The sequence below is a fragment of the Dasypus novemcinctus genome, chromosome 11 (assembly GCF_030445035.2).
Source record: "Dasypus novemcinctus isolate mDasNov1 chromosome 11, mDasNov1.1.hap2, whole genome shotgun sequence".
Taxonomy (NCBI): Eukaryota; Metazoa; Chordata; class Mammalia; order Cingulata; family Dasypodidae; genus Dasypus; species Dasypus novemcinctus.
Window position 1 is genome coordinate 27,399,360 of NC_080683.1, and position 26,210 is coordinate 27,425,569.

Below are 26,210 nucleotides of genomic sequence, written 5' to 3' on the forward strand. Positions count from 1 at the left end.
TTAAAATGCTCTAAAAATGATTGAAGTGATGAATGCAAAACTATGTGATTATCCCAGATACCACTGATTGGACACTCCGTGTAGATTTATGCTTTATTAATATGTACCAGTAAAATTGATTTGCTAAAAAAAGATTAATAACTGGAAAACAGAAAAGTTATGGAAATTATAAATATAAAATCTTTTTTTCAATAAAATAAATAAACCATTAGTTAAATAAATCAATAAAAAGGGAAAATATAAAATACAAAATATACCAGTGGAAATAAAAACAGAGAGGACACTGAAAGTCTACTTTTCTCAGCTGAATGTAAGAAAATTTGAAAAGCCAAATGGAATAAATATTTTATCACAGAAATATAGTTTTCCAGGAAATATGATTTCCGAAATAAAAACTTTAAAAAGACTCCATTAAGCCAATTATCATGAGAAAAAAACAGAAAAAAATGACAAAGATGTTGTATTCAAGGAGTTCCAGGTCACAAATGATTTCATAGGAGATCTAACAATCTTCCAAACAATGAATAATTTCCATGCTAAACAGTTGAAGTCTATTGTAATAGAAGGATATTTTCCAAATTATTTCACTTAGCAAGTATAACATCATTATCAAAATCCAACAGAAACTGCACCAAAAGAAAACCTCCACTCAAACTTAATTATGCATATCAGTGCAAATAATTTAGCAAACAGAATCCCACAGCACATTAAAGAATACTGCTTCCTGACCAAGTGTGACCAAGCAGAAAAGTATCTTGGTGAGAGGAAATTGACAGAGCAATCACTAGAAAGCTAAATCCTAAACTAGCTGTGGAGAAAACTGAGTATCGTTTCAGTCTCTAACTCAAAGTTCTCAAAAGGCTTAGGAATTGGAGGTGGGAAAAGGAACAGTACCCAACATAAGGAGGGAAAAGGAACAGTATCCAACATAAGGAAGATATGGGAAAAACTATTTAAGAAGCAGTTCTCTCCATCACTGTTTCTGAATGACTGATTTCACCAATTCTAAAAGAATAATTCACCATTCTGGAGAGATGAAAGAAGGATTTCTGGTCTGGTGACACCTGGTCCAGTGGAGGAGAGTGGAATTTTATTGAAAAGATAAGGGGATTGAGTGATGCTGTGTATAGTGAATGCTGAGATGCCCTTGTCTTCCCCCATTCACCTCTCAGAACACCAGGAATTTATTTTCCAGCCAGGAGACTGGAAAAGTCTTCATCAGGCAGTCAGACCAGTCCAAACAGGAAAGACATCAGGCTTTATTGTACAATGAAATTTAGTCTGAAAGCCCATCCATGTGCTCGGAATTTCCAAAGGGCTTTTAATTCCTGACTCTAAAACAGAATTAGACAACTAAGGATATCCAGATACATGAGGAAGACCTCAAAATGAAAGATAAACACAAACACTAAACAAAGTAAAACAAAACCAACCAACCAAACAAAACAGAAAAATGTAGAGGAAACATTATCCAGGGAGAATATTAATGTTTTCAAATAGATCAGCTAATATATTGCCTCCATAAAACAAGAACAACACTATAAAAGGGAATATTTAAAGAACAAAAAGAACTCTTGGTAATTAAACACGTGACCACAGAAATGAAGAATGAAATATAAAAGTTAGAGTAGAGGGAAAGATAGTGTTGGATTAGACAGGTAGGACTCAACTGTCTCATAAAAAGAATGGAGAAAATACCAAGGGTCAGCAGGCCAGGACAGTGATTCACAGCTCCCAGGAAGGAGAGGGACAGAGAGAAGATGATGTGAAACAACAAACATGAGTTACCAAACAGCCACGGGCTGGGAAGGGCTCATCTCCTCTACTACCATGAAATTAAGCTGGCTCACTGCAGCTGCTGAGAGGGGGACAGACTTCTTCCTCCCTTTCAACTGATACAGGAAAAAGGGAGGGGGAGTTGGGGGCTTTTCTTCAGTGAATTCATGCAGAAAAGCCGGCTTTGAATCTTGGCTTTGGCCAGAACCAAACAGAAAAAACAAAGGTTTCCTCTCTATGGAAAGGTGCACTGATGTGTGCCATCTGCTGGCCGGTTTGGAAATTGCTTTTGGCTCTTTCCTCACTCTTCTGGGAGAAAATCTGTGCCCAATTAGTTAGTTCCTGGCATGATTTTGATAACTTAAACTGGACAATTTTAAAGACTCAGAATAAATTGAACCAAATATAAAAGAAGAGCTGTGGAAAAAAACAATAGGCAAGAAAGAGAAATTGTCCATTAGAGTAAATTCAGGAACATATTCAGATGCCTAGACATCAGCAAAAATTTACAAGTCATACTAGGAAACAGGAAGAGATGGCCTAGTCAAAGGAACACACCAAATATTCTGAAGAGATACAAAATTAAAGACAATTAATAAATGATAATCACACAACTCTCCCAAACAATTTAAAGAATTGAAAGAAAATTTGACTAAAGAGATAAAGGATATTTAGAAGACACTGGGTGAGAGCAGACTTGGCCCAGTGTAGGGCACCCATCTACCACATGGGAGGTTCATGGTTCAAACCGGGGCCTCCTTGACCCATGTGGAGCTGGCCCATGCGCAGTGCTGATGTGTGCAAGGAGTGCTGCGCCACGCAGGGGTGACCCCCGCGTAGGGAAGCCCCACGCGCAAGGAGTGTACCTCCTAAGGAGAGCTGCCCAGCGTGAAAAAAAGTGCAGCCTGCCCAGGAATGGCACTGCCCACACGGAGAGCTGATGCAGCAAGATGATGTAACAAAAAAGAGACACAGATTCCCATGCCGCTGACAACAGAAGTGGACAAAGAACACATGGCAAATGGACACGGAGAACAGACAACTGGGGGGATGGGGGGGAGAAAGAAATAAAAATAAATCTTAAAAAAAAAAAAAAAGGAATAATTTGAAAGCCTGCAAAGAAAATTAACAGAACTTATGGGATAGAAAGACATGATGGGGATGAGATTAAAAATACAATAGAGGAACATAAGAACAGATTTGAATTGCTCAAAGACAGAATTAGTCATTTTGCAGACAGAACATCTGAACTGGAAAAGAAAGAACAACAGAAAGAGAAGTGAATGGAAAAAATGGAACCGGATCTTAGGGAATTGAATGACAACATAAAACACACAAGCGTATATTATTGGTGTTCCAGAAAGAAAAGAGAATGGAAGAGGGGCAGAAATAATATTTGAGGAAATAATGACTGAAAACATCCCAACCCTTATAAAGACATAAATATCAATGTTGGAGAAGGACGACACACCCCAATCAGAATAAATCTGAATAGGCCTACCCTGACAGAATTACTATTCAGAATGACAAATATGAGAGATAAAGTGAGATTGAGAAAGCAGCAAGAGAAAAGGAAAGCATCACGCACAAGGCAACCTCGATAAGATTAAGTGCCAACCTTTCACTGGAAATCATGGAGAAGAGAAGAAAGTGGTATGATGTATTTAAAGTACTGAAAGAGAAAAACTGCCAGTCAAAAATTCCGTGTCTGGCAAAATTGTCCTTTGAAAATGAGGGTGAGTTCAAAGATGATGCAGACAAAAACAAACTGATAGAATATGTTACCAAAAGACCAGAATTACAAGAGATATTAAAGGGAGTGCTGCAACATGAAAGGAGAAAACAAGGGTGAGAGACTTGGAGAAGAGTATATAGAAATGAAGATTATCAGGAAGGGTAAATTAAATGGTAAAAAGATAGACAATAGTGTAATATAACAACAGAAGTAATACCTTTACAGTAATAACATTGAATGTTAATGGCTTGAACTCCCCAATCAAAAGACATAGACTAATAGAATGGACAAAAAATATGAGCATCTATATGTTGTCTACAAGAGACTCACCTCAGGAATGCTACAGAATAAAATCTAATACCACATCATTAAAGAAGCATTTTAAAAGCATAGTTCTTAGATCATTAATAAAAGCATTAATGCATTGAGAATTGTGCTCAACCCTGAGGACACAAAGATGAATACACAAAGATGAATAAAGACTGTTTCATGTCATAAATTTCATGTTGTAAGAGGTTTTACTATAGGTTAAACTATGGTCAAATTATTTTCTTACATGTAAAAATTTCAGAAATATAAGTGGCACTTAAATATTTGCAAAAAAATAACCCTTTTCTTTCTTAGATATATACAAATATGTAGACCCTTTTTGCAACATCTCTTTACTGGCTCAAGACCTATTCTTCTGGTTTCCTTGCTCCATTCACATAATTTATTGTCTCGTTTAGTTAGCTCCTACTTCCTCAAAGTTCTTTTCATTTATCCTCTTTCATGGTCACAGACCCACTCTAGTTAAGGCCTCATTACCTCTCTTCACTATAGTTAAACTCATCTATCTGCTTCACTGCCAGTTTCTTTTCACAGTAACACACTGCCTGGAATTCAAGACCTCTTTCATTCTCTCCAGACTACCTCTCACTTGTCCCTTGCACATACTCAACCCACTGGGTAACTTACTGTGCTGTGAGCTAAGTGAGTTCTTTGCTTCTCTGCTCACACATAAACATTTCACTTTCCTCTCCCAATTTCTTCCTGACAAAATTATAACCATCCTTAAATTAATTTCCAAGGCTACCAATTCCAATGAAGAATTTTCTAACCCATTCTATCTGCTTTGAGGTAGGATCTTTTCCTTTCTAGAAACATCCATTCCCTAAATACTTGCAAAAATAGCAAACTTAGGATAGTGCGCAGGCTCTTGTTTTATTTTGCAGAAGAGGCTGAAGATGGGGGGGGGGGGTGACTAGAAGGAATTATTGAAGAGACAAATAATACACTATGAAAACAGATGTCTTGTGAGGAGCCCATGTATGAGGAAAGTTTTTCTTCTGACTACGACGAGGTTCTGGCACAACTTCTGTAATATTTAGACCTAATTTCATCCACTAACATACTCTTTATGCCTTTCTTCTTCCCAGGATGTGACAGTTCCTCACAAGGCTGTTTCTCTCCATCCTTTATATCAGACTAAACTCTACCCTCCTGCTAAGTCCTTGCTGCATCCACAGACCCTCTTACATGCTGACTGTTTTACCCCAGGACCCTTCAGTCATTTGTCCTTCTCACTGAGTGATAAACAGGAGAATTCTCATACCCTGTTCAGTCACAACGCATATAATAAGGTGAGAATTCCCTGCTGAAATGGGAACTATTCTGTGCTGTGAATCTCCTTTATACATAATTTTTAAACTTAAATGTGGAGGTAATGTATATTAAGCATATTTAAATTTGCTTTAAATACATTGAGTAAAAATTACTCTTGGGATATCATAAAGATTGATTTTGGCTGTCAAGGCCATTTTCTGATTTGTGTTTATCATTGTTTTGTGTACTAATCCCAAGGTAAAAATACCAAGAAATATCCCCAGAGCTTATGAAGTGCCTTTATTTCTTGGCTCAGTGTTCTTGATAAGCATCTTTAAATAACAATGACTTGATAATGAGTCACTTATAATTGCAGTCAATGACTAAAGATACTTTAGGTATGCATAATGTAAAATTAAAATTTTATTTAAAAATGTGCCTGTATGCCTCATAATGTAAAGGGATATGGAAAAAAAATGCAGTACCTGAAATAAGCATACATAATAGAAAATAAATAAAGCAAGTGAAAAAATTATTTATAGTTGGCTTTGGAATGCAGTAAAAAACGTTCTATTAAGATTAGAAGTAAGCTGTCAATATCACATAGTGCTCATATGTAAGATCCCTTCGCTCCCATGAGCATTTGCATAAGTCTGAACTAGCTGGTAGTACTAGACCCTAAAAATTTCTGAGAAGAATTGGCTGGTCAAAATCAACCTGTAGTCAAATCTTTTTGTAAAATTCATAATCTTGTTTAAAAGCATTTATTTAGTAAATCCTCCACATCTAATGAAACATACCTAAATATTTGGGAATTGATCAAGGCTATATGGCCCAGAATGTAATAAAACAATATTCCTTAGGTCCTGACAATTTTAGGGAAAACGTTCATAAATGCAGTCTCAACACAAACAATAATCTAAATATTTGATCCTACTATAGGGGAATAATTCACTTTTTATATTTAATAGCATCAATCATGACTATATAATCTCTCTTGCATGAAACAACTTTTAAAATATTCATCTTCTGTCAGCGAAATGTTTTTGCAAAAAGTTCAGGATGACATTTTTCTGACCTTTGTTTCTTATTCTTGGTCTAGAAAAAAGAAGTATTTCTGGGAAAGTATAATATTTAAGAGTGATTTTATATTATTTGACATTCTTCCTGTTTTAACATTTGCCAGCATCTATGTAATCCACTTAGTTATTGGAATTGATAATTCTGATAATAATATAATCATTTTCCTAAAAACCATCATCTAGGCTATGATTATGGTTGTATTTTGTAGTTATCAATTACATTAAACAGCTCATTCTTTTGATATGCAAGTGGTGTTTTCTGAAATTGTCACTATTCCATCCGTATTTTAGCCTTTGGTCAGGCTGTGAAGGACAAAAATCAATTGGGATTGGACAACTATTTTCAATCTAATAATCTTCATAAAAGGTTTTATCTTTCAGAGTCGGAGATTTTTTAATACTGATCAAAGAGCTATTCACATCCTTCCCCACACTCCAAATAAAAAGTATATAGTAAGATGACATTTCTTGATGGAAAATCTCAGTTTCTTAGTCTTGCATCTCAATTGATTCTGCTAAATTATATGAATTACTCTATTTGATATCTATGTTTACAAACTTTGTGTTGTGGCTATTGGGCCAACAGCAAACTAAGTTTTCTCAGTTTGTCTTTTTTACTTGAAATAGCTTCTTGCCTGGAATTATCAAACATAATCTGACATCTAAATTAGCTTCTATCTAATACCCTAAAGTTGTTCTTAATCCTGGCCTTACAGCTTTACCAGCTGGACTCATTCCCAAACTCAAATCTTCCCACCTTTGCCCCTAGAAAGCCACACTGAATTGTATTGACTTGATTTACTAATTCATGGCTTTTCCTCATCAACTGGGACTTCAGAAGCTGCTCAACAGGTTTTATTCTTCTATTGAATCTTCTGCGTGCCCTTGCCTGTTCTAAATCTTTGCCTAACTTTTCCTATCTTATGTCCTTACCCCAAACTCTGCCCTCTTTTCTTACTTTTAAGTTATAACTCTACCATATGATGTGTTATAGCATATTATGATGCTCATGCACTTTCCTTTCCCTCTTGAAATAAATGAATATATTCACCTTCCCTTTTCCCCCAGTCTCCTGAATGGAGTCATTCCCCTAACTTCCCTTTTTAATCCTTAAAAGTAATATCGTACAGTGGATAAGAGCATGGTATCTGTACCAGTCTGTGAGCTCATTTTTTGGACCCACCTCTTCTAGGTGGTGATATTTAACTTCTGTGTGCCTCCATTTACTCATCTGTAAAATGGGGATTATAATAGTACCTACTTTAATAGGGAATTATGAGGATATGATGTTTTAACACTGGTAAAGCACTGAGAACAGAACTTGGCACATAACAAGAACCACATAAGAGTACAATATTACTATTACGAATGCTTCCTGGATTATCATTACTGTTCCTTTCTGGAACCTTTAGACTTTTTCCACCAGACTGCTCCCTGTGTATGCAAGAACCTCAAGAAAAAAAATGAGTACTACCCCTCTCATTTTTCTAGATATTGCTGATGCACATCTAGCAACTTTAAGACGTTCTTTCTCTCAAGGTGGTAAATAGTCATTATCTCCTCTACCTTTCTACAAACTCACTCTTTACCGTACTCATTTTTTTAATATAATTGCCTTTTTTTTAAAGATACATAGATCACAAAAAATATTACATTAAAATATATGTGATGTATTTTACACTCCTCCCACATCAACAACCTCTTTCATCATTGTGGCACAATCACTGCATTTGATGAATACATTTTGGAGCACTGCTACACAGCATGGATTATAGTTTACATTATAGTTTACACTCTCTCCCAGTACATTCAGTGGGTTATGGCAGGATATATAATGTCCAGCATCTGTCCCTGCAATATCATTTAGGACAACTCCAAGTCCCAAAAGTGCCCCCACATCACATCTCTTCTTCCCTTTCCCTGCCCTCAGCAAATACCATGGCCACTGTCTCCTTGTAATAGGAAACAGCTTTAACATATTCTTGAACGCATTCTGACTTTCACCTCTACCACTCTACCAAAATAACTGCTTGTCAGTAAACTCAGCTGGGTTTTCTCAGTCCTTCATTTCTTTTATTCCTCTGTAGCAATTAATACTGTTGAACATTCACCCTTGAATTTCTCTCCTCATTTGGATTTTAGATTATAAGTACTTTCCTACTCCCTGTCTACTCCTTCTTTGTTTACTTTGTGGATACTTCCTCCTCTGACCTCTTCTCTCAAATTACCTCATTTCAGATATTTCATCCTACTTAAATTCTTTAGTGATTATCTTAGTATCAATAATTCTCAAATCCACAGTTGCAGTTCTGCATTCTCCACTGAGATCTAGTTTCATACTTTCAGTTCTTTGCTTATCATTGCCTACAGGATGTCATGTTGTCACCTCAAACTTATCATTCATTTCCCCTCGAAGTATTTCTGCTCTGGCTTCCCTACTTCTGTCATTAATACCACAATTCTCAGTCTCCATACTGAAAACTTGAATCATCTGTTATGCTTTTTTACCAAGCTGAATGGATTCTTCTTTTATTAGGTCTACCATATTTTTATCTCACATTACTTTTATTAATATTCTACTTTACTTAAACCTCTGTACTTATTTTCCTTCAGGCATGCCTTGGGAATTTCTTACTGTTCAATTTGCTCATGCATTCTTCCCATAGAAAATACATTCATGTGTTCCTCTTTTCTTTGGCAAACCATTTTCATATTTCAAGATCTAATCTAAATTCTTCTTCTTCCTCTGTGATGTTTCCCCATGCCTCAAAATTCAAAGTGAATTTTTTTTTCAATATCTCTAATCCTTGCCTGTAAATTCATCTTCATATTATAGGTTATCTTGTGTTTTGCTAAGTTGTGATTGCCTTAGTGTCCTTCTATGTTGGACACCTAGAAGTATATGGAATTTTGGACATCATAGGTATGGCAATAAATGTGTGTTAATGATGAGTAAGTTCTAAAATGACCTAACTTATTCACTAGGAGTCTGAGATGCTTGAATAATTATAGGATGATTTCTATTTTAGGCAGAAACTAAATCAGAGTCAATTTGATAATTTAGGATAATCTTAGTCAATTGAGGATCTCCCTTTTGTTGACAACTGCATCCAGTTTTCAGGGGGCTTATGGTGTGCTTGGCATGGGGAGCACTTGTGGGGTAAGATGTGGAGTAGGAGGCATCTGGTCTTCTTCTGCTATTTGTGGTCTCTGGCATCTGCTGAAGTGTCTTCATTCCTGTCTAGTTTCCAGCCATCATTCTTTATAATACATTTAATGCGTAGTTTTGTTTTTGTTTGTTTTTTTTTCATAACCTGCACCACATATCTTCGATGCTTTAGGTCAGTTTCTTCCATGCCCCTATAGCATGCATAGGAAACAATTGTTACCTGCATGTTGGGAAAAGGTAAATTTTGTGAGGCTACCTCAGAACCATCAGCAAAGACGCCCTACATATCCTTCTGTGCTTTTCTGTTCCTGCCACTTTGCCACAGGGAACTCCACAGTGCCCAAGAATTGAGATACAGGACCACTCTGCTGATGAACCCCCAAACTCTTCTGATGTAATGTACATTATCATCTAACAGTCTTGCCCCCTACCTTAATCCTAGCTTCAGGAATATTTATTCTTTAGAACAGATAACTGTTTTTGGGTTTTCCTGAACTGATTCACTTAAGAGTAGTTTATTTGAGAGGTGTTTCTAGGAAACACCAGTTAGGGGGATAGGAAATTGAGACGAGAAAGGGTAGGCATCCAATAAAAGGTGTATTATCAAGCAAACGTCCACTCTGGGTACCTGGACCTTGATCTTACTTGGGAACTCTGGTTGCCAATGTGGAACACATGGAGTTAGGCTATCTGAGATGGGGGAAAGGGGACAAAGCAGGAATGCTATCTACCAAGTCCTGTTACTCATTAGTTGAGGATTGCAGCTGTGCCTAGAGGCCATCAATCCCCAGAAAGAGCCCTCAGGTCAAGAAGCAGAAGCAGGCATTGTGGAGCCTGGAGACTGGCACTACAACGTTTCAGGCCGAGACGTTATAGGTGGTTAGTGAGATATATCTACAGGTTTATGACTCAACTCAAAGTTTAGGGTTCTACATATCAAAACCTGGAGTATTTTCTCTATTTATCAGGTATTCTAGCTCCTTTAAGACTATGCTTGCTTTCACACCGCTGAAAGAATAAGGGTACAAGGAAATGTGTGTCTGGTTGTGTGGTGTTGCTGTCATAAAATTTTATCCCTTCCCTAGTCATTACGTAATTTTTCCTCAATTTTGCAGAGTTATTTCATTTTTTAAAAAAATCTTTAAAGATATAAAATATCACGCACAACACATTTGTTCTTGTTTAGGTTAAGGCCTAGTAAATTCCATCCTCTAGTTTTGAAAATTAAGTTCACTTAGAAAGATTACTATTCTTAGGCACAACTAATATGTTATCAAAGGAGGCTCAACTACTTTCCTGGCCTTATTAAAGAAAATAATGTGCATATAAAGTATATAATAGAAGTTTATTGCTTTCCATGACACTTAACTCTTCTTCCTCTTCTCAGTTCTTCCATTTTCTCTCATAATCTCTGACATCTACTTGTCTTTCCAAGTCAACCCCAAATTCTAATTATTCTGGCCTACTTTCACATTCCAACTTAAGTTCTCAGTTTGATACATTTTTACCTGTTTTCTTATCCCAACTCCATTTTCTTCCTTTTGTTTACCACAATAATAGGCCATGTAGAAGGGGGTTCTCTCTTACCCATTTCTCTCTTGATTCTGCCAATTTGCACCAGCAAATAACAACAACAACCACAACTACAAACAACTACAACAAGTACATGGCCAGTCAATGAATAGAACAGGGCAGAGCAGTAGGACTCAGGCTTCACAGGCAGGAGGACTTTTCTGATCTGCTGGTGGAGCAGGGCAGGGATTTCCTAGGCAGGAGGGCTCTATTTACAGTGAGAGCTTGAGAAGTTTAACAATCAAGAAAGGATCTTCATAGACAGAGAGACGCCCTGGGAGAAAATTCACAGCCGTCTTGAGCATATCTCTACTTTCAGGTTTCAGAAAACGTATTATTTTGGAGCACAGTTTGTGGCCGTGCAGTTATTCTATTTCACTTTCAGTTTTCTAAAAATACATTATCCTTGTGCCTCATTTGGGACCTTAAACCACTTTATTTCAGTCTGCTTCTGTCCCTTGAAAGAGGGAAGTATAGCTGAATTCTTTACACTTATATCCTCCCATTGGTTGTGCTGCTATTAAATTCTATTTCTACGCGAGGGCGAGTTCTAACATAGCTTTCCCTAGCACTTTCAATTGGAATATGTCAGTGCTTATCTCTGGGGCAGCCTCTTAAAAAAAGAAAAAAAACAAACAAACTCCTTCCACTAAAGCTTTCACAAGGAACAAGGTATCAATTCCACCTAAATTCTTCCTGCTCAGAATCCCTCTCAGCCCTGACAGCTGCCACTCTTCCTGGCAGAGTCCCATGCTGCTCTAATTACTGATAGAGGCTGGTACAAGCCTGAGATCTCTCACTTAGGGAGAAAAATGTATATTCCTATGTAGAATGATCACATGTCTTGATTTGTCTGAACCATTTTTTAAAGTATACAAAAGGCGGTATTCTACATTTTAGAAAGAATTTTTTTTCAAGAGTTTTATGTTAAAGAAGAAATATTATATATGCCTACTCATGTATTAAATCATTTTAGTCAATAAATATTTTTTACATTATCTGATTTCATTTTATTTTTCTATGTTTCCCTCTCATCCCCCTGTCCTGCTTCGATCAGTATTAGGGTCACCCTACATGAAGAGAGACAACTTAAAGTTCATCTGCACCGTTGCTTATGAGACAACATCAGTTGCTGATATTAGTTTTTTGAATCAATGAATTGTTTTATGCCTATATTTGAAAAAATAATAATTCACACTCTTGATTCAGCTTCTTTACCTATAAAATGGCAATAAAATTGAGTCTTTATTATAGGATTGTTACCAGGATTAAGTGATATGGGCAAGTAAAACTTGTACATTCTTAATTACTGTATTATATGTTTTACGGCTTGCTAGCTATTATTAGTAGAGTTTTGGTTCATGAAGGTGAAGAAATAATTCATCCACATAATTAATAGGACATTATTCTCACTTTAAATGCCATTTTCTTTTTTATAACAACCTATTTATTCATTACTTCAGTGCTTTCAAATTAATTCACATATAAATTCCCTTTACTTCCCATTTCTTATTCCCATTTCCTTTCTGCCTTTAGGCAACTATTCTAAGGTATTGCTGTATATCTTTTGGTTTTGGTTTTGCTTTTTTTAAAAGTGATTTTACTGAGATATATTCACATACCATACAATGCATCCAAGGTGTAAAATCAGTGTGGCTCACAGTATAATCATAGAGTTGTGCATTCATCCCCACAATCTGTTTTATAACATTTCCATTTTTTCCAAAAAGAAAATCTCCATATGCCTTAACAGTCCCTTTCAATCCTGTTATCCTTCCCTAGCCCTTTAGAACCACTAATCTAATTCCATCTCTATAGATTTATTTATATTTACATTTTTCTAAAAATTTGAATTTACAAAGCAGTCATCCATAACCTATAGTATATACCACCCCACCACCCATTCCTTGCATTGTTACAATTGATAAAAGATTATCCAAATATTCCTACTAACTATATGTATATATTTTTGTTTGTACATTTTCTTTTGAAAGTTGCATTGTTATTTTGTGTACACATTTTAATTACGTAAATGTCACATACTTCACTCTTTCTATTTCCAGTACTCTAGCACAGGAAACATAGTGGGCTGATTGTGTCAGAATTATTTGTGGAGCTTTAGAAAGGTACAAATTCCTGAGCCTATAATCTCAGACCTTCCAGAGCCCACTGGACTCTGTGACCTCCAGGTTTTAACCTCACTGAAAATTCTATGCTTTCCCTTTAATAAAGTTCATTTTTTGTCTTTTCAATTTTCTAATGATTCAGCAAGGAAATGAACTTCATTATAAAAAGGGAAATATATTTATAGCTTTAAGTTTATAAGTGCTTGTTTATAATTGATTTTTTTATCTCATAAAACCCCTCATAAGTAAAAGGAAATACAACTGACAAATAGAGCATTTATTAGCTTAGGTCACAGGATTTTTTTTTTTTATTAGAGGAAGTTATAATATGTTGGTTGAGTTCTTAATCAAAATTGTCCCCATGCGGTTTTAACATTTACAATTGGGCTTGAGTGTTTACATATTCAGGATTCATGGACTTATTGAATCAGAAAGTAGTTTTTTCCTGTGCACTACTTCAATTATTAAAAGTCATTTCTCTTTGAAAAAATGCCACAGCTGCCAAGATGTACTTTTTTAAGATTCACTTTTTAAGAAATTAAAGTACTTTTATTATAAAAAGAAATTTTAAAAATACAAGTCCTTTATATTAAAATTCTATTTTTGCTATATTACAAATATATTTATATTTCAGGAAGCTGAAGCATTTTACTTGAAATGTATTTTATCTTTATGGTCTCTCCTCAGAATATTTACTGACCAGTTTTTATTAGCCTCTCTTCCAAGCAGCTGTTCTTGAGATTGTAGATCAGGAATAAAGAGGAAATTTAACTTTCCCTACAATGAAAAAGTGGGAAGAGAGTGAGCAAAATGGAGGTGTTTTCAGTCCAATTCCACCCATTATCCCTGTCTTTTCTGTGTAACTTATAACGAGATAAGGGCGGGTTATCTATTAGAATAGTGAAGAAAACTACCTAGCAAAGTTTATAATGAATGAGAAATACACAATGTAAGGATTATGGAGAGAGAGAGAGAGAGAAATAGCAAACAGTCAATACCTATGGGTAGCTGGCTCTATTATCTTTTGTTTTGATATCACAGATATTAGGGATTGACACTCCCATCCTGGGGCCTCTGAGAAGCTATCTGTGGTTGGTACTGTGTGGGTAAGGCAGGGAGACTGGGGAAGGAAAGAATCCTCCATGTTAGGATGGGGAGGGGCCCTCCAGAACCTGCTTCCTCAGCCATAAGCTTCCTGTCTTACAATGTTGACTTTCCTCATTCACTTTCTTTTTCTCAATTTTATCTCTTATTTATTTTCAAGTTTAGGACATTTGTAAAGTTTATATTGTTAATATTGAGAGCATTTCAACTTACGTTGTATTACTACTCAGATAATTGTGAATCTATGGAAATCAACATAAAATTAAATATGAATATGATAGGCATATAAAAATGAGTTCAATCTTTTAGTACCTTCTCTGAAAGGAAATTTCTTTTCTGAAGTTTCTTCTGATATTTTAGCAGAAATCAAATGACAGAAGTTAAATCAGCTTATGTCTTAGCTGGAGAAGGGACAATCTAAAGACATTCTGACCTTCACCTACTTCTTCAAAGCCAGAGGGGTCTTGAAATAATTTGTTTTTCTCATGTAAGCTATAAATATTTAGACCTAAAATGTGAAAAATCTTTTGTCATTATATTTCAAGAATAAAGCAACACCCCTTTGGGATAAAGTAGTTTACAACTGTTCATAGCTTCAAAATGAGAAAATGAACACTAAGTTAAATGATTTGGCTCAAGGTGCAAACACCTTTTCTAACTAATAACCTATATTCTCTATTTCTAATGACAAAGAGCTTAGACTTTGCTACTCTTTTTTTCTTCCAACATGAAATCTAGGAACCCTGGAGCCTGAAAGTTAACAAAGCACAAGATTTATTCATTTCCCAAAGATTTAGTGGGTATGCATCCGGGCAGCCCTGGAAAGCAAGCAGCTATATAGATAATGGCCTTTGCCAGGTACTTATTTTCTATTTGGGAAGGACAGAAATTAAAGAAATAAGCTCAAAAATTCATTGCTTAATGATAATTGTGACAACTGCCATGCAGAAGATATCCAGGCAGTTCATTAACAGAGGCCCTGATCCAGTGTGATGAATCAGGAAAGACTTAATGAGGAAAAGCTGTTTCATCTGAGATGTGAAAAGAAGCAAAGGTTGAGCATGGGCTGGGCATGGCAGTCAGTGGGAACAGCAGGAGGGGAGGTTCCAAGGATGGAGGAAAAGGAGCAGGGCAAGCTTGAGAAAATGAAAGGAGGCCAGAGAACTGAAGGAGCAATTGGAATCAGAAACTATAGTGTGAAATGAGCAAGAACTGAAGCTGTTAGACAACTTTTACATTCTTGGGCATAATAGCTTATCTGCACTGGGCAGAAGAAAATGAAAAAAGTTGAGGGGTCCCTCAAATTTTGTAAGAAAGAAACTAATATCTGAAAAATTTTTTTTAAAATTACACTTTCCAGGCAGTATTTTATATAAATTATAAGAGGATAATTTAAATTAGGTTTTATTCCCTTTCTCAGGCTGTAATTTAATTTCAGGAGGATCATTTAAATTAGGGTTTTTTTTGACTATTGCTTTCTTTTTAAATTATTTTTAGTATCTTTTTTTGAAAAAGATACATAAATCACACAAAATGTTAACTTACATTAAAAAATATAAGAGGTTCCCATATACACCACTCCCCACACCCCCATTCCTCCCACATCGATAACTTCTTTCATTAGTGTGGTACATTCATTGCATTTGATGAGTTATTCCCTTTCTTTTGCACACGAAGAGGCTTAGAAAGCTTAAACAATTTGTTTAAGATTCCACAGAATTAGCTCAAAAGCTGGGGCTCAGGCTGATTTTACTTAATAGAGGAAACTAATCTATCAATGAACCATAATCACCACGTTCACCATCACTATCACCCTGGCTTCCACATGATCACACATATTGCCAGTAATTCAGGACTGGAACAAGCCACTAAACTGTCCAACTTCCTTTAGTTTACAAATGAGGAAGCTGAAAGCTAATGTTGCAAAGTGACATACCCAAGGTTCCAGCTTGAGTTATTGGCTGAGCCTGGGTTAGTCATGAACTATACAATGTTTTTTGCATTTTATCCCCATACTCCAATTTTCTTTTAGCAACCACAGTTCCAAAGGTTGTTAGTGGTTAAGAGAATCACTATATACCTAATTCCCTGACAAAAATGTACTGAGGAAATCATATTTGCCGAAAAAATGTCATCTTGAATATTGGAGTCAAAACCCTCTTCTATCTTCCTCATTAATAATGTTTGTGTTCCAACTGCAAACATTCTAATTATGTAAGCATAATTAGAAATTCTTCTGTGTGAATAAACCCAGGTAATTTATTTCCTGTCATCATAGAGATAAACTGCCTTTCTCTCAATTCTAAAACTTGTATAACAATTTTTGGAGATAATGGGATTTGAATAACTATTAAGATGCTGTAGAAGAAAAAATCTTTGAGGTGGATGGGAGAAGAAAATACTTTATCAGACTCCACGTGGGTTTTTAATGTTTTGAGATTTTTCAGGAAACCCAAGCATGGGCACAATTTGCTTGTGTCCAATTGTTTTCAAGATGGATGCATTTGTGTAACATGTTCATAAAAACATTCTGTTCGAAATAGCTGGATGTGAATTAATTGGACTTTTACATTAAAAATGAATGCCAATGAGCAAGTATTTTAAGTGAAGCAGTTCTGCGAAATGAAGAATCAATCATATTTAGTTTCTCCACTAGATTCTCAATAGAGGGCAAGAAGAACATTTCAGCACAATAGTGGCCTTAATGACAGGCCAGCATTTGAATCCAGGCATGCTTTAGGTTATCTAATTGCCAGTTATCATTTTAAAAATGGTTTTAATTTAATCTTAAGACAATTGACTTAAATTTCTCCAGGAAACTGAGAACAATTGATTTCTTATTCATAATTCCATTTTTTACTTAATCTTAGTGACAAAGACATCTGTTCCTGAGCTCATTTTTTGGGTGGTATTGAACATACAATTGTTGGATGGAATTTTTCATTGGAATACTTTTAACAAAATACTTTTTAAAAATTAAGAATTTGCTAATGGGAAAGAGATGTGTGATAGGAGGTGGGCTAGATGACATTTTTAGAGAGGAAGAGTATACTTTGAGAAAGAAGATTTTTTTTAAAGCTCTTGTAAAATAACATACTGGTTCCTTGGAATTTATTGACTATGCTTGTGTTTTAAAGGCACTAGAGAAAACTTGCTATGGTCCATTTTCATCCCATTCAGATGCAGGGACCAAGAGAAAAATGAACTTGAATTCCCTAGTACTCTCCTGCCACTTCCTCTTCTTATCTCTTGGAATCTTAGGTCAGCTTCTTTAAAACCTGGGACAGAGGAGCAAGTATTCCTGATTTATTGAAGGCATGCTCTTCAGAAAATAGCCTGTAGGGGAAGGAGCAAATCTTGATGGGGAAGGGCAAAAAGCTGAGCAAATGTGGTCTCCAGTAGTAAAGGCTAGCCTTGGCCTGACTCATGGGGATAGGGCTTTGAAGCATAAAAGGCAAAGTTATCCCCCCTTTTGGCAAAGGGGATGACTTTGATAGTCCTTATCAGTCAGCAATGGGCTGAGAGCTAAGGTTGAGGTGGGAGTGGAGGTGGGTAATTCTGGGTTTGGAGGCAATTCTTAGCTAAAGACAATTTTCTGTAAAAGTGGGCAGCTGTGAGTCCTACCTTGAAATACATTGAGAACCTTGATGGAACTATTTTATCATTGCAAAGTAAGACTTTTAAAATAGATATTTTGTTTACCATTGGGCAGAGTTCTGGTCTATCCTTCTTTCAATGATATTACTTATTCAATGCTATTATTTAAAAATGCCCCTTTAGTAGGTTGAAACACAGGAAATTGCCATTATTCAACAGTTCTTGACCCCTAAAAACATCATTTTATCAATTTCATAGAATTCAAACTGTTTATCATATTGTTTTATTTTGCAGTTATTTTAATTAACTCCATGCAACTAAAGCCATCTATACCTTGTGGTATTACATAGTCAAGGAATCTCTTATTCTGAAACTTTGGGGAGAAATTTTCCTTCTTTGCTTCATCTTGTTTAACATGACCACCATTTTACTTCTTTCACTAAAATGTAAACACAAATTTCTTAAAGATTGCCAAATTTTTTGTTTACCCATATGTGACTGATCACAGTATAACTCAGACATTTCATTTAAAACTATTAGGTAATGATTCCCATTTGCCCTCACATAAGCCACATGGTCCATATGTTCGATGAGTCAAACTAAAATCTCTTTTGGGAAAGAAAGAGATGACCATTTAATTGGGACCTTCCTTAAGTTGTATATAAATATTTATTTGGCTTCCTTGGGACACTCAACATTTTCTTACTCATTGTAGGTATTTAAACAAAGTGCAAGGCCACTTTTGACTCTCAATGGATTAGAGGTCAATCACTGGAAAATCTTACATGCTTTGAGGCTGTATTATTTTGTGTATATATTTGTGATGGTCATATCCTCTTGCTCATTGATTTTTTTTTTTACCAGTATACATTGTCTTTTTTGTTCCTTATAAAAAGTGTTTTCTAAATCCCTTTTAAGATAAGGTTGTTTCTCAAGCTCTTTTTCAGTTCATATTGGACTTCTAAATCTTTTTCTTCCTTTTATTTTCAGCCGTTTTAAGTCTTCTTGTTGGTATGTGTCTCTTTTTGACCTCACACTTTTGGATTTTGAATTAATGATTATGATTATCTTATTTACATGAGCTTAATCTGCATATTATTTCACATTTTTCATTACCGTAATTCTATATCTCTTCTTTCCTGCTTTCCATTGGAGAGATGTGGTTTTTATTTACTGGCTTCAGTTTTATGCATTGTGTTTTTCTTGTTATAGTTACCCTTAATTTAGGGTCCTTATCCATGCTTCCGTGTGCCTATCAATATTTATAAATTCCCCTAGTAAGACAGGTCCATTTGGCCCCTTCCATCACCTCCAATCATGTTGATATTGTCCAACTCCAGATTTTTATTTCTGGTATGTTATGGTTACAATTTCTCTCTTTTCTTCTCTTTTTAAAGGGCAATGGCATATTTAAACAGGGGGTTTTATTATCCTTCTGTTCTATATCTCTTACAGCATCCTTCTGTATTTGCTTTTCTTCTTTGAGTAATTGATCCAAGAAAGTTTGCATTATGGTCATTATTAGGCAAATATTCTGGGACCTTGTATACCTGATAATATATTTTATGTACTGGCATTTGTATGACATTATTATCATTTATAAAATTCTAGATCTTAAAAATCTCAGAGAAATCTGGTAGTTTCATGAGCATTATTATTATAAATTTTTAAGGACCTCATCCTTTGGAATAACTGAAACATGCTAATATTGTAAAGTTTTTCTATAAGGTTCTTAGCAATCAGCGAACACCTCACTTTTTTTTTTTTTTATTTGAAATTTAGATGAAGAACTAACCATGGCTGTTAGCATGGGGTTCTATGAAGAACAGAGCAGTTCCCTGGTTGTGCTGGGAGTTAAAGAAGACAGAGTCTCCAAAAGGGAGATCTTAGACTATAGCAAGACTCTGGAAAGCAAGGCTGAGTCAGAATCTTTCAGAATGTGTTCAATCTAGGATCAAGTAATTACAGGGCCTGTCAAAACCATGCAGTTAGGGCAAGAGAGTGGGGAGGAAAACGACATGTGTACTGATCATTTAGAAGTATATAACTGAGATGGCAAAGTACTAGGAACTTACATCATTCCTGAAATCTCGTTTGAAACAATGGATAAGGAGAGGCACAGATGGAGGAAAGGGGCTGCGCTCCAGGGAAACAGGGCTAGTAGCACAGTACAGGAGGGGGCCTTTCAGTTCACTGTAGACATACAGGCCTAGGTGCATCTGTCCTCTCCCCATTCTCATACGCTGACATTCAGGATGCCGCAGCGCAGGGGTGTTGGGAATGAAGTGGTTGCTGAGAGTGGAGTGGAGTCTGGGAGGGTCTCTGGAGAGGGGGTGAACATGGCTTGATCCCATTAGTCATGCCTGATCCTCCTCTTGAGAAACATTTCCAAATCCTAGGGATACATCAATTAACAGCTGTTGACACACTCACAGATTCTGGTATGGGTTTCCTGCAACTTGGAAATAACTGGTTTCTCTTCAGGAAGAGCTGGGATGGGACTAAGGTTGGTGCAGGAATTAGAAATATTTATGAGGTGGTAAGTCTTAAAACAGAGCTGTTCATTTTCTAATTATATGTCACACTGGAATAATTTTGCTAATACTTTTTATAAGAGAAAGAATAGGAGGAGAAAAGAAAATCTTCCAACATTATCTTTCCTGAAGAAATGGAGACATTTAGTTTATGGTTGTACTAGAGTAATATGATATTGAAAACAACGAAAATGATGTTTTGCCTGTAGTACTAAGTAATTAATTGTGCCCTCAAAGGATAAAGGAAAGGAAGATAACAACAAATATGGTTCTTTATCAATTCCGGTTTCAGTGTCTGGAATTTATTTTGAGTCCTAAAATGCTGTTAGGATATAGATTTTTCTCTGTCTTCATTACAACACGGAAGTTGTGCACTGAGAAAAGTAGAGGTGTAGTTAATCCCCCTAGGGAAGTGGTTTTCTACTTGAGAAAGAAGCAGCTCTAGATGAAAAATGCAAGTAAACACAAGGATGGTGTATTTGTTTTCAAAACAAGCTAAACTCATAGCAGAGAGGGAAAAAGAATTCCACACACTGTTCTCTAGATAAGGTTTTTAACCTTTTTAGTACCATGGACCCTTTTGCCAGTGAGGTAAAAACCACGGGCCCCTTACTAAGGCGACACTATGCTGTGTGTTATTTAATAAATATATCACACCCGCACCAACATGTCCCCACAGGAATAATGTTTCTTTGAATTTTCAGTTCAAGCTCACTGACCCTTTGTTAAGAACCCCTGCTTTAGAGAGTGGTTTTTGGGGAAGAAGTTTCTAATATCTCCCAGTTCTCTGTCCCCTAGGATGGAAGAGGAAAAGACTAAGAATGAAAATAGCGTAACTTGGGGGTTTTCAAACATAATTGCAAAATTCCTGCCACAGAAATCAGAGCAGAAACTTCCTTAGTGTTATTACTGGTATTCTTCACATACAGACTCCAATACAACAATATTAATGATCAGCATCCAACACTGAGTGCTCTGTGGGCTTATAAAAAAACTAATGTTTACCAAATTCCAAATGAGCATATGATAATACTTGACAGAAGAGAACTGTTGGGAAACTTGGTAGTGTATATAAAAGTTCATACAAGCAGAATTCAATGGAGACTTCATTTTAACCATCGCTGTAGTCATAAATCCTACCCCTGTTGCTGCTGAGAATAGGGAATTCTAAAACAAGAGTTGTTTTCTGATATAGCAGTCATTTATCAATCAAGAGATTTTTACTTAAGCATCACAGACCCATTGAAATATCCAAGTAGAAGGGGAATTGAAATTGAACTAACTAGGGTCCAGATTTTAAAGAGGAAAATGAGGCTCAGAGAGAAAGTAATTTTCCCCAGGTAACATAGGGTATTAGCTCCCTAGTCAAATGTGTAAACTTTGGGCACCAACAAAAATAGATACTGTACTTTTAAATTCCAAAAATAAATATTTACATAATTGATGTTTCTCATATATTTTTTAATATATTAGGCTAATGCAGATTAAATCTTTAAGACATGTGGTCAGTTCTCTTTTTGAAAGAAGTGGCATGTTTCTGACTGTCATTGGATATGGCTTTTACCTCTTAGCACATATTCTGAGCTACCCTCACTAAAGAGAAACTCAGAGTACTGCCCGTGTTTTGTTCCAAGGCATAAGATCTTGAGCAATAAATTCAATCAATTAATGTTTGATGGACAACTGCTAAGATATAATGGGCCCTATTCTTAAGCAGCTTGGCAACTTTTTGGGAAATAATATAAACACATATTTAAGTGTCCTTTAATTTGGTAGGCATGCCGAGGGGTTACTCTCTTGAATCAGAAGTGGCGTTCATGCATGCCAAATCCCTGCATGATAATTTTTGAGCCTCTGTTCCTGATATTCTCCCTGCCACTCATTCATCTACCCACTCCAGATCTTCTCACTATCTTCCATCAACCACATTATGAGTAATTTCTTCGTAGCTTCTACTCCAATATGCACTCTCCAAACCCCTTATCCCTATTAGGAGAATTATCCTTCTGATTTTAGCCTCTTGGGAAAATATTCCTTCATCCTTCCAGACTAGGTAAAATTTATCTATTAGGAACCCTCATAGCGCTCTGTAGTTTTATTCCTTAACATATTATTTTGTGTTTATATCTATATTTTTCTGTATATATAATTAATATCTGTCTCTCCCACTAGACTGTAGTCTCCAAGGGCAGGGACAATATCTGTTCTCTTACTGTTATATCACTAACATCTAGCAAAGTACCTGGCACATTAGCAAGTATTTAACAAAAAATATCTCTCCTAAATTACTTAATAATGCAACAGCAGTACAACTTAATTTACTAGGATATTTTGAATGCAGTTCCTTTCAGTTGTGAATAAATGAATATTTGAAAAACAACAACTCCATTAATTTAAATAAAAATGTTGCCCATGTCCTCACTACTCAACCTGTGCTAGCATTGGCATTGCCTGAGAGCCTATTCAAAATTCAGCATCTCAGACCTCCCCCCAGACTTACTGGGTCCGAATTTTAAATTTCCAAGATTCTGGGTGAACTTCCTGTGCAGTGGGTTATGTTGTGAATCAGAGACTGCAAATCAAAATGCTTTGTTTGGTTAGGAAGGTCCCTGGAATGCATGAAGCAAACCAAATATATATATGATAATGAGAATGGGTGCTATGGTGTGAGATGACCTCTGAACTTTGGCCTTCTCCAAGTAGTAATCATGGGGACTATACCACATGGAGATCTTTAGGTTCATAAAAGGAGCAGGCTGCTACTCAGATCTACATGACAGCAGGCTAGTGTTGCAAGACTGTTGAACAATCCAAGAGAAACCAGAAATATAAACATGCATATAGAATCTGAATTTAAATACTGACAATTAATTCAATTCTTTATAAAGGAGAAGAATTATGAGGGCCAAACAATACATTTGTGTAAGAGTTCTAGCTCAAGGACTCTGTTTTCAAAGCCTTGTGTAAATGAAAATAATTTTAGGAATGCAGTAAACCATTCCTAATTCTTCACTAATTCAGGCTTCTTTAATTTAGCAAGCTAGAAAAGCCTCTTTCTTTTCTCTGTTTTCCTTTTTCCATTTTACAATTTATTCATTCGAGATCCATTTAGTGTCTATTCTGTGCCTGGTCCGGAAGACCAAAAGATGACTAACATGTAATCCTTGACCCCTAAGGCTTATGGTCTCCTAATGGCAACTTTATACTTGTGAAATAAAGAGTATCTTATACAGGTATCTGTAAAGTTTACTTTTGAGAGATTTTTACTAAGAAAGAAATACTCTAATTTGAGTAGTTCACAAATCTAAGTGGACCAGCAAAAGAAGAGCAGACAGTTTATTAAAGGCAAATGGAGTGGAGATTTTTATGATGATGTGGTCCAACAACAAGAAAAGCATCCCAAAGAAGGGAATTCTGAATAAATGTGTATCACCTGCTGGTGATTTTAAATTGTTAAAACTCTTGCAATACTTCCTCAGCTTCATTATTTTTGTCAGACAAGAAAACCCACTTCTTCACACAAGAAAGGAGTAATGTTTCACAAAAACTAAAGCTTCAAGCACCATTTCTCAAATAGATTAAAAACTAAGTGATTTAATGACAATTTGCATATTTTCCTTCTTCTAGTTGTAGGATTCTCCTTTCCTCAAATGCCTTGAGGGAGTTTTATCTCTTTATCTTCATTAGAGAAGGTTGTATCATCTCTGGAGAATCAGTGACATTTATGAAAAAACCCCACACTGGTAACAAACACTTCACAAGGCTTTTTATTAGTTTTGTGGCAGCTGTGATCAAGAGTGTAATAAAAATCAAGTGAAAGTTTTATCCAAATACTGTTGCCGGATTTCCTCTAGGTTCCTGACCATGTTACATGAAAGAATTTAAGAATATATTGGTTTAGTTAGTCCAGTAGTTTATTAAGGAAATGAGAGATGAGAATAGAAATGGGAGAAAATAACAGATTATGGGTTCCTAGGTATACTTGTCATATGGTAGAGAAGGAGAGAAGGGCCAATTTAGCCTCTGTGCTTGCTTTTTAAGCTATTAATTATTCTTCCCTTTGTTAAAGTTCGGGGGAGGGGTCCCAATTGTTTGCTGTTTTGATTGGTTACCCCACCTATCAATTCCCCTGGGGGTGTGTGGGTTTGGCAGTGATAAGGTTCCTTGAGACTATCCTGGACTTTTCCTTGAGCTGGGACAAAATCCCACTCTAAATGGAGGATTCTCCTGGGATCTTCCAGCAGCTTTCTGGTGGGGGCCTTTCCATCAGAGGATTTCCAAGTGAAATTCCATGTGTTTCACGGCATGTTTTTCAGTGGGTTTTCTTCCCATTTCCTAAACTAGCCTGTCTCAATACCACTTGTTGATTACCCAATGGTGGTAAGTGAATATTGGTCTCCTTAATCTTGTTGTACAATATCTGGTCCTGGAGTTTCCATCCAGGAAAAAAGTGTGTTTTGTCTAATGTTACCTGATCATTCCATTTCATTGATTCTTCTATACTGAATAATGTTCTGATGACAAAATTAGCAACTTGTCACTTACTTTTTTTCTTTGAAGCAAAATAATAATTTGTTCTGCAGAACACTTACAACCAAATAAATAGCCTTGGATGATTCCATCTGTCCTTCAGTATTAACTACTGAATAGCATGCCATTCACCTAAGGAGGATTTATTTTAATGTTTTAGTTTCATCATTTCCATTTTAACTGAGAGGATGTTCATACCTTGTTTTATTATCCTCCCTACTTGACATCTTTAGTCCTTATGCATTACTCAATCTCTGCATTCAAGTTTGTCCTCTTGTGTTGATTATGATCATTTTTTCCCAATTTTTCTTTCATAATCAGCACTATGCTGACTTGTGTACTTGCTGTTTCTTTGCACATCCTCCAGAAAGAATTGAGTCTATTCTCTACAGCACTGTTATTTAAACCTTCATCTGTTTTTCCTTTTTTTCTTTCTCTCTCTCAAAATGATAACTTAAATATCTTTGAAAATTCCCTGACCGCAATTCTTCTGCACATCAACCACAGTGCCTTTTTAAAAAATAAACATGTTATCACCCGTGACCCTTGCTTACTTAAAGCGTCTCAATGAACTGTCCCTGCTTAGCAAATAGCACCTAGACTCCTTGTCTGACATGGAAGCCCCATTGTATTGTGTCTCCTGCGTGGTCTTTCATAGCTATACAAGCCACCCCTGAACTGCGTCTGGTTTCTGAAGGGGATACTTTTTGCCTTTCTTTATGTGGCTTTTCTCTTTGCTAAATGACACGCTCCTCCCTTCCCATTTTTCTGTCTGTGTTTCCTCTCTCCTCCTCTGCAGATTGTCCCAGGCTTCATACTTGCTTGCTTTGAGAGTATAGCCTCTTGAGACTGTCTAATTCTAACCTGGCTGTCACTTACTAGTTCTGGACTTTGAGTAAGTTACTCAGCTTCTCGGTGCTTTAGTTTCCTTGTTTGTGGAACAGGGCCCATTAGTGCCCACCTCACTGAGTTTTAAAACCTAAGTAAACATATATATAATTTATCATGTGAACACACAATAAATGATTATGAATAAATACCTATCTATATTTCATATTAAAATATTAACATCACATTTTATTGCAAACTATTGAGATAAAAGACCAGAAATAGAAGAAAGCATTCCAAAGGCAAATACAAATAATTTGAAGATTACCAATTAACTTGGATCTGTCATTTTCTGTTCTCTTATTGATTAAGGTTATCATCACATAGTTTTTGAGATCCAAGGTTAAAATGCCTTGAACTTAAAATGAAATGAACTTAAATTGATGAATACCTATGTTGGAAAGAAAGAATGGAATGTAAAGTTGGCCACAATGATTCAAATGCTTTTCCAATTTCAAGTAAACATTAGAGTAATGAGAATATTTTCAAAATTCAGGAATATTCTCCTTCTCT

At 35.9% G+C, this 26,210-nt stretch overlaps 1 protein-coding gene across 6 annotated transcripts in view; it reads left to right on the forward strand.

Moving 5' to 3' along the window:
• MLIP (muscular LMNA interacting protein) overlaps positions 1-26,210 on the forward strand; it is a 266,818-nt gene that overhangs the window by 232,070 nt on the left and 8,538 nt on the right. For 4 of the 6 annotated variants that reach the window (XM_004475365.4, XM_004475367.4, XM_004475366.5 and 1 more), the window contains one exon: positions 4,930-5,133. The exons of the other annotated variants lie outside the window; for them this stretch is intronic. In XM_004475365.4, the coding sequence (XP_004475422.1) occupies positions 4,930-5,133 (204 nt within the window). The remainder of the gene's footprint in view (positions 1-4,929; positions 5,134-26,210) is intronic. 6 annotated transcript variants of the gene reach the window in all.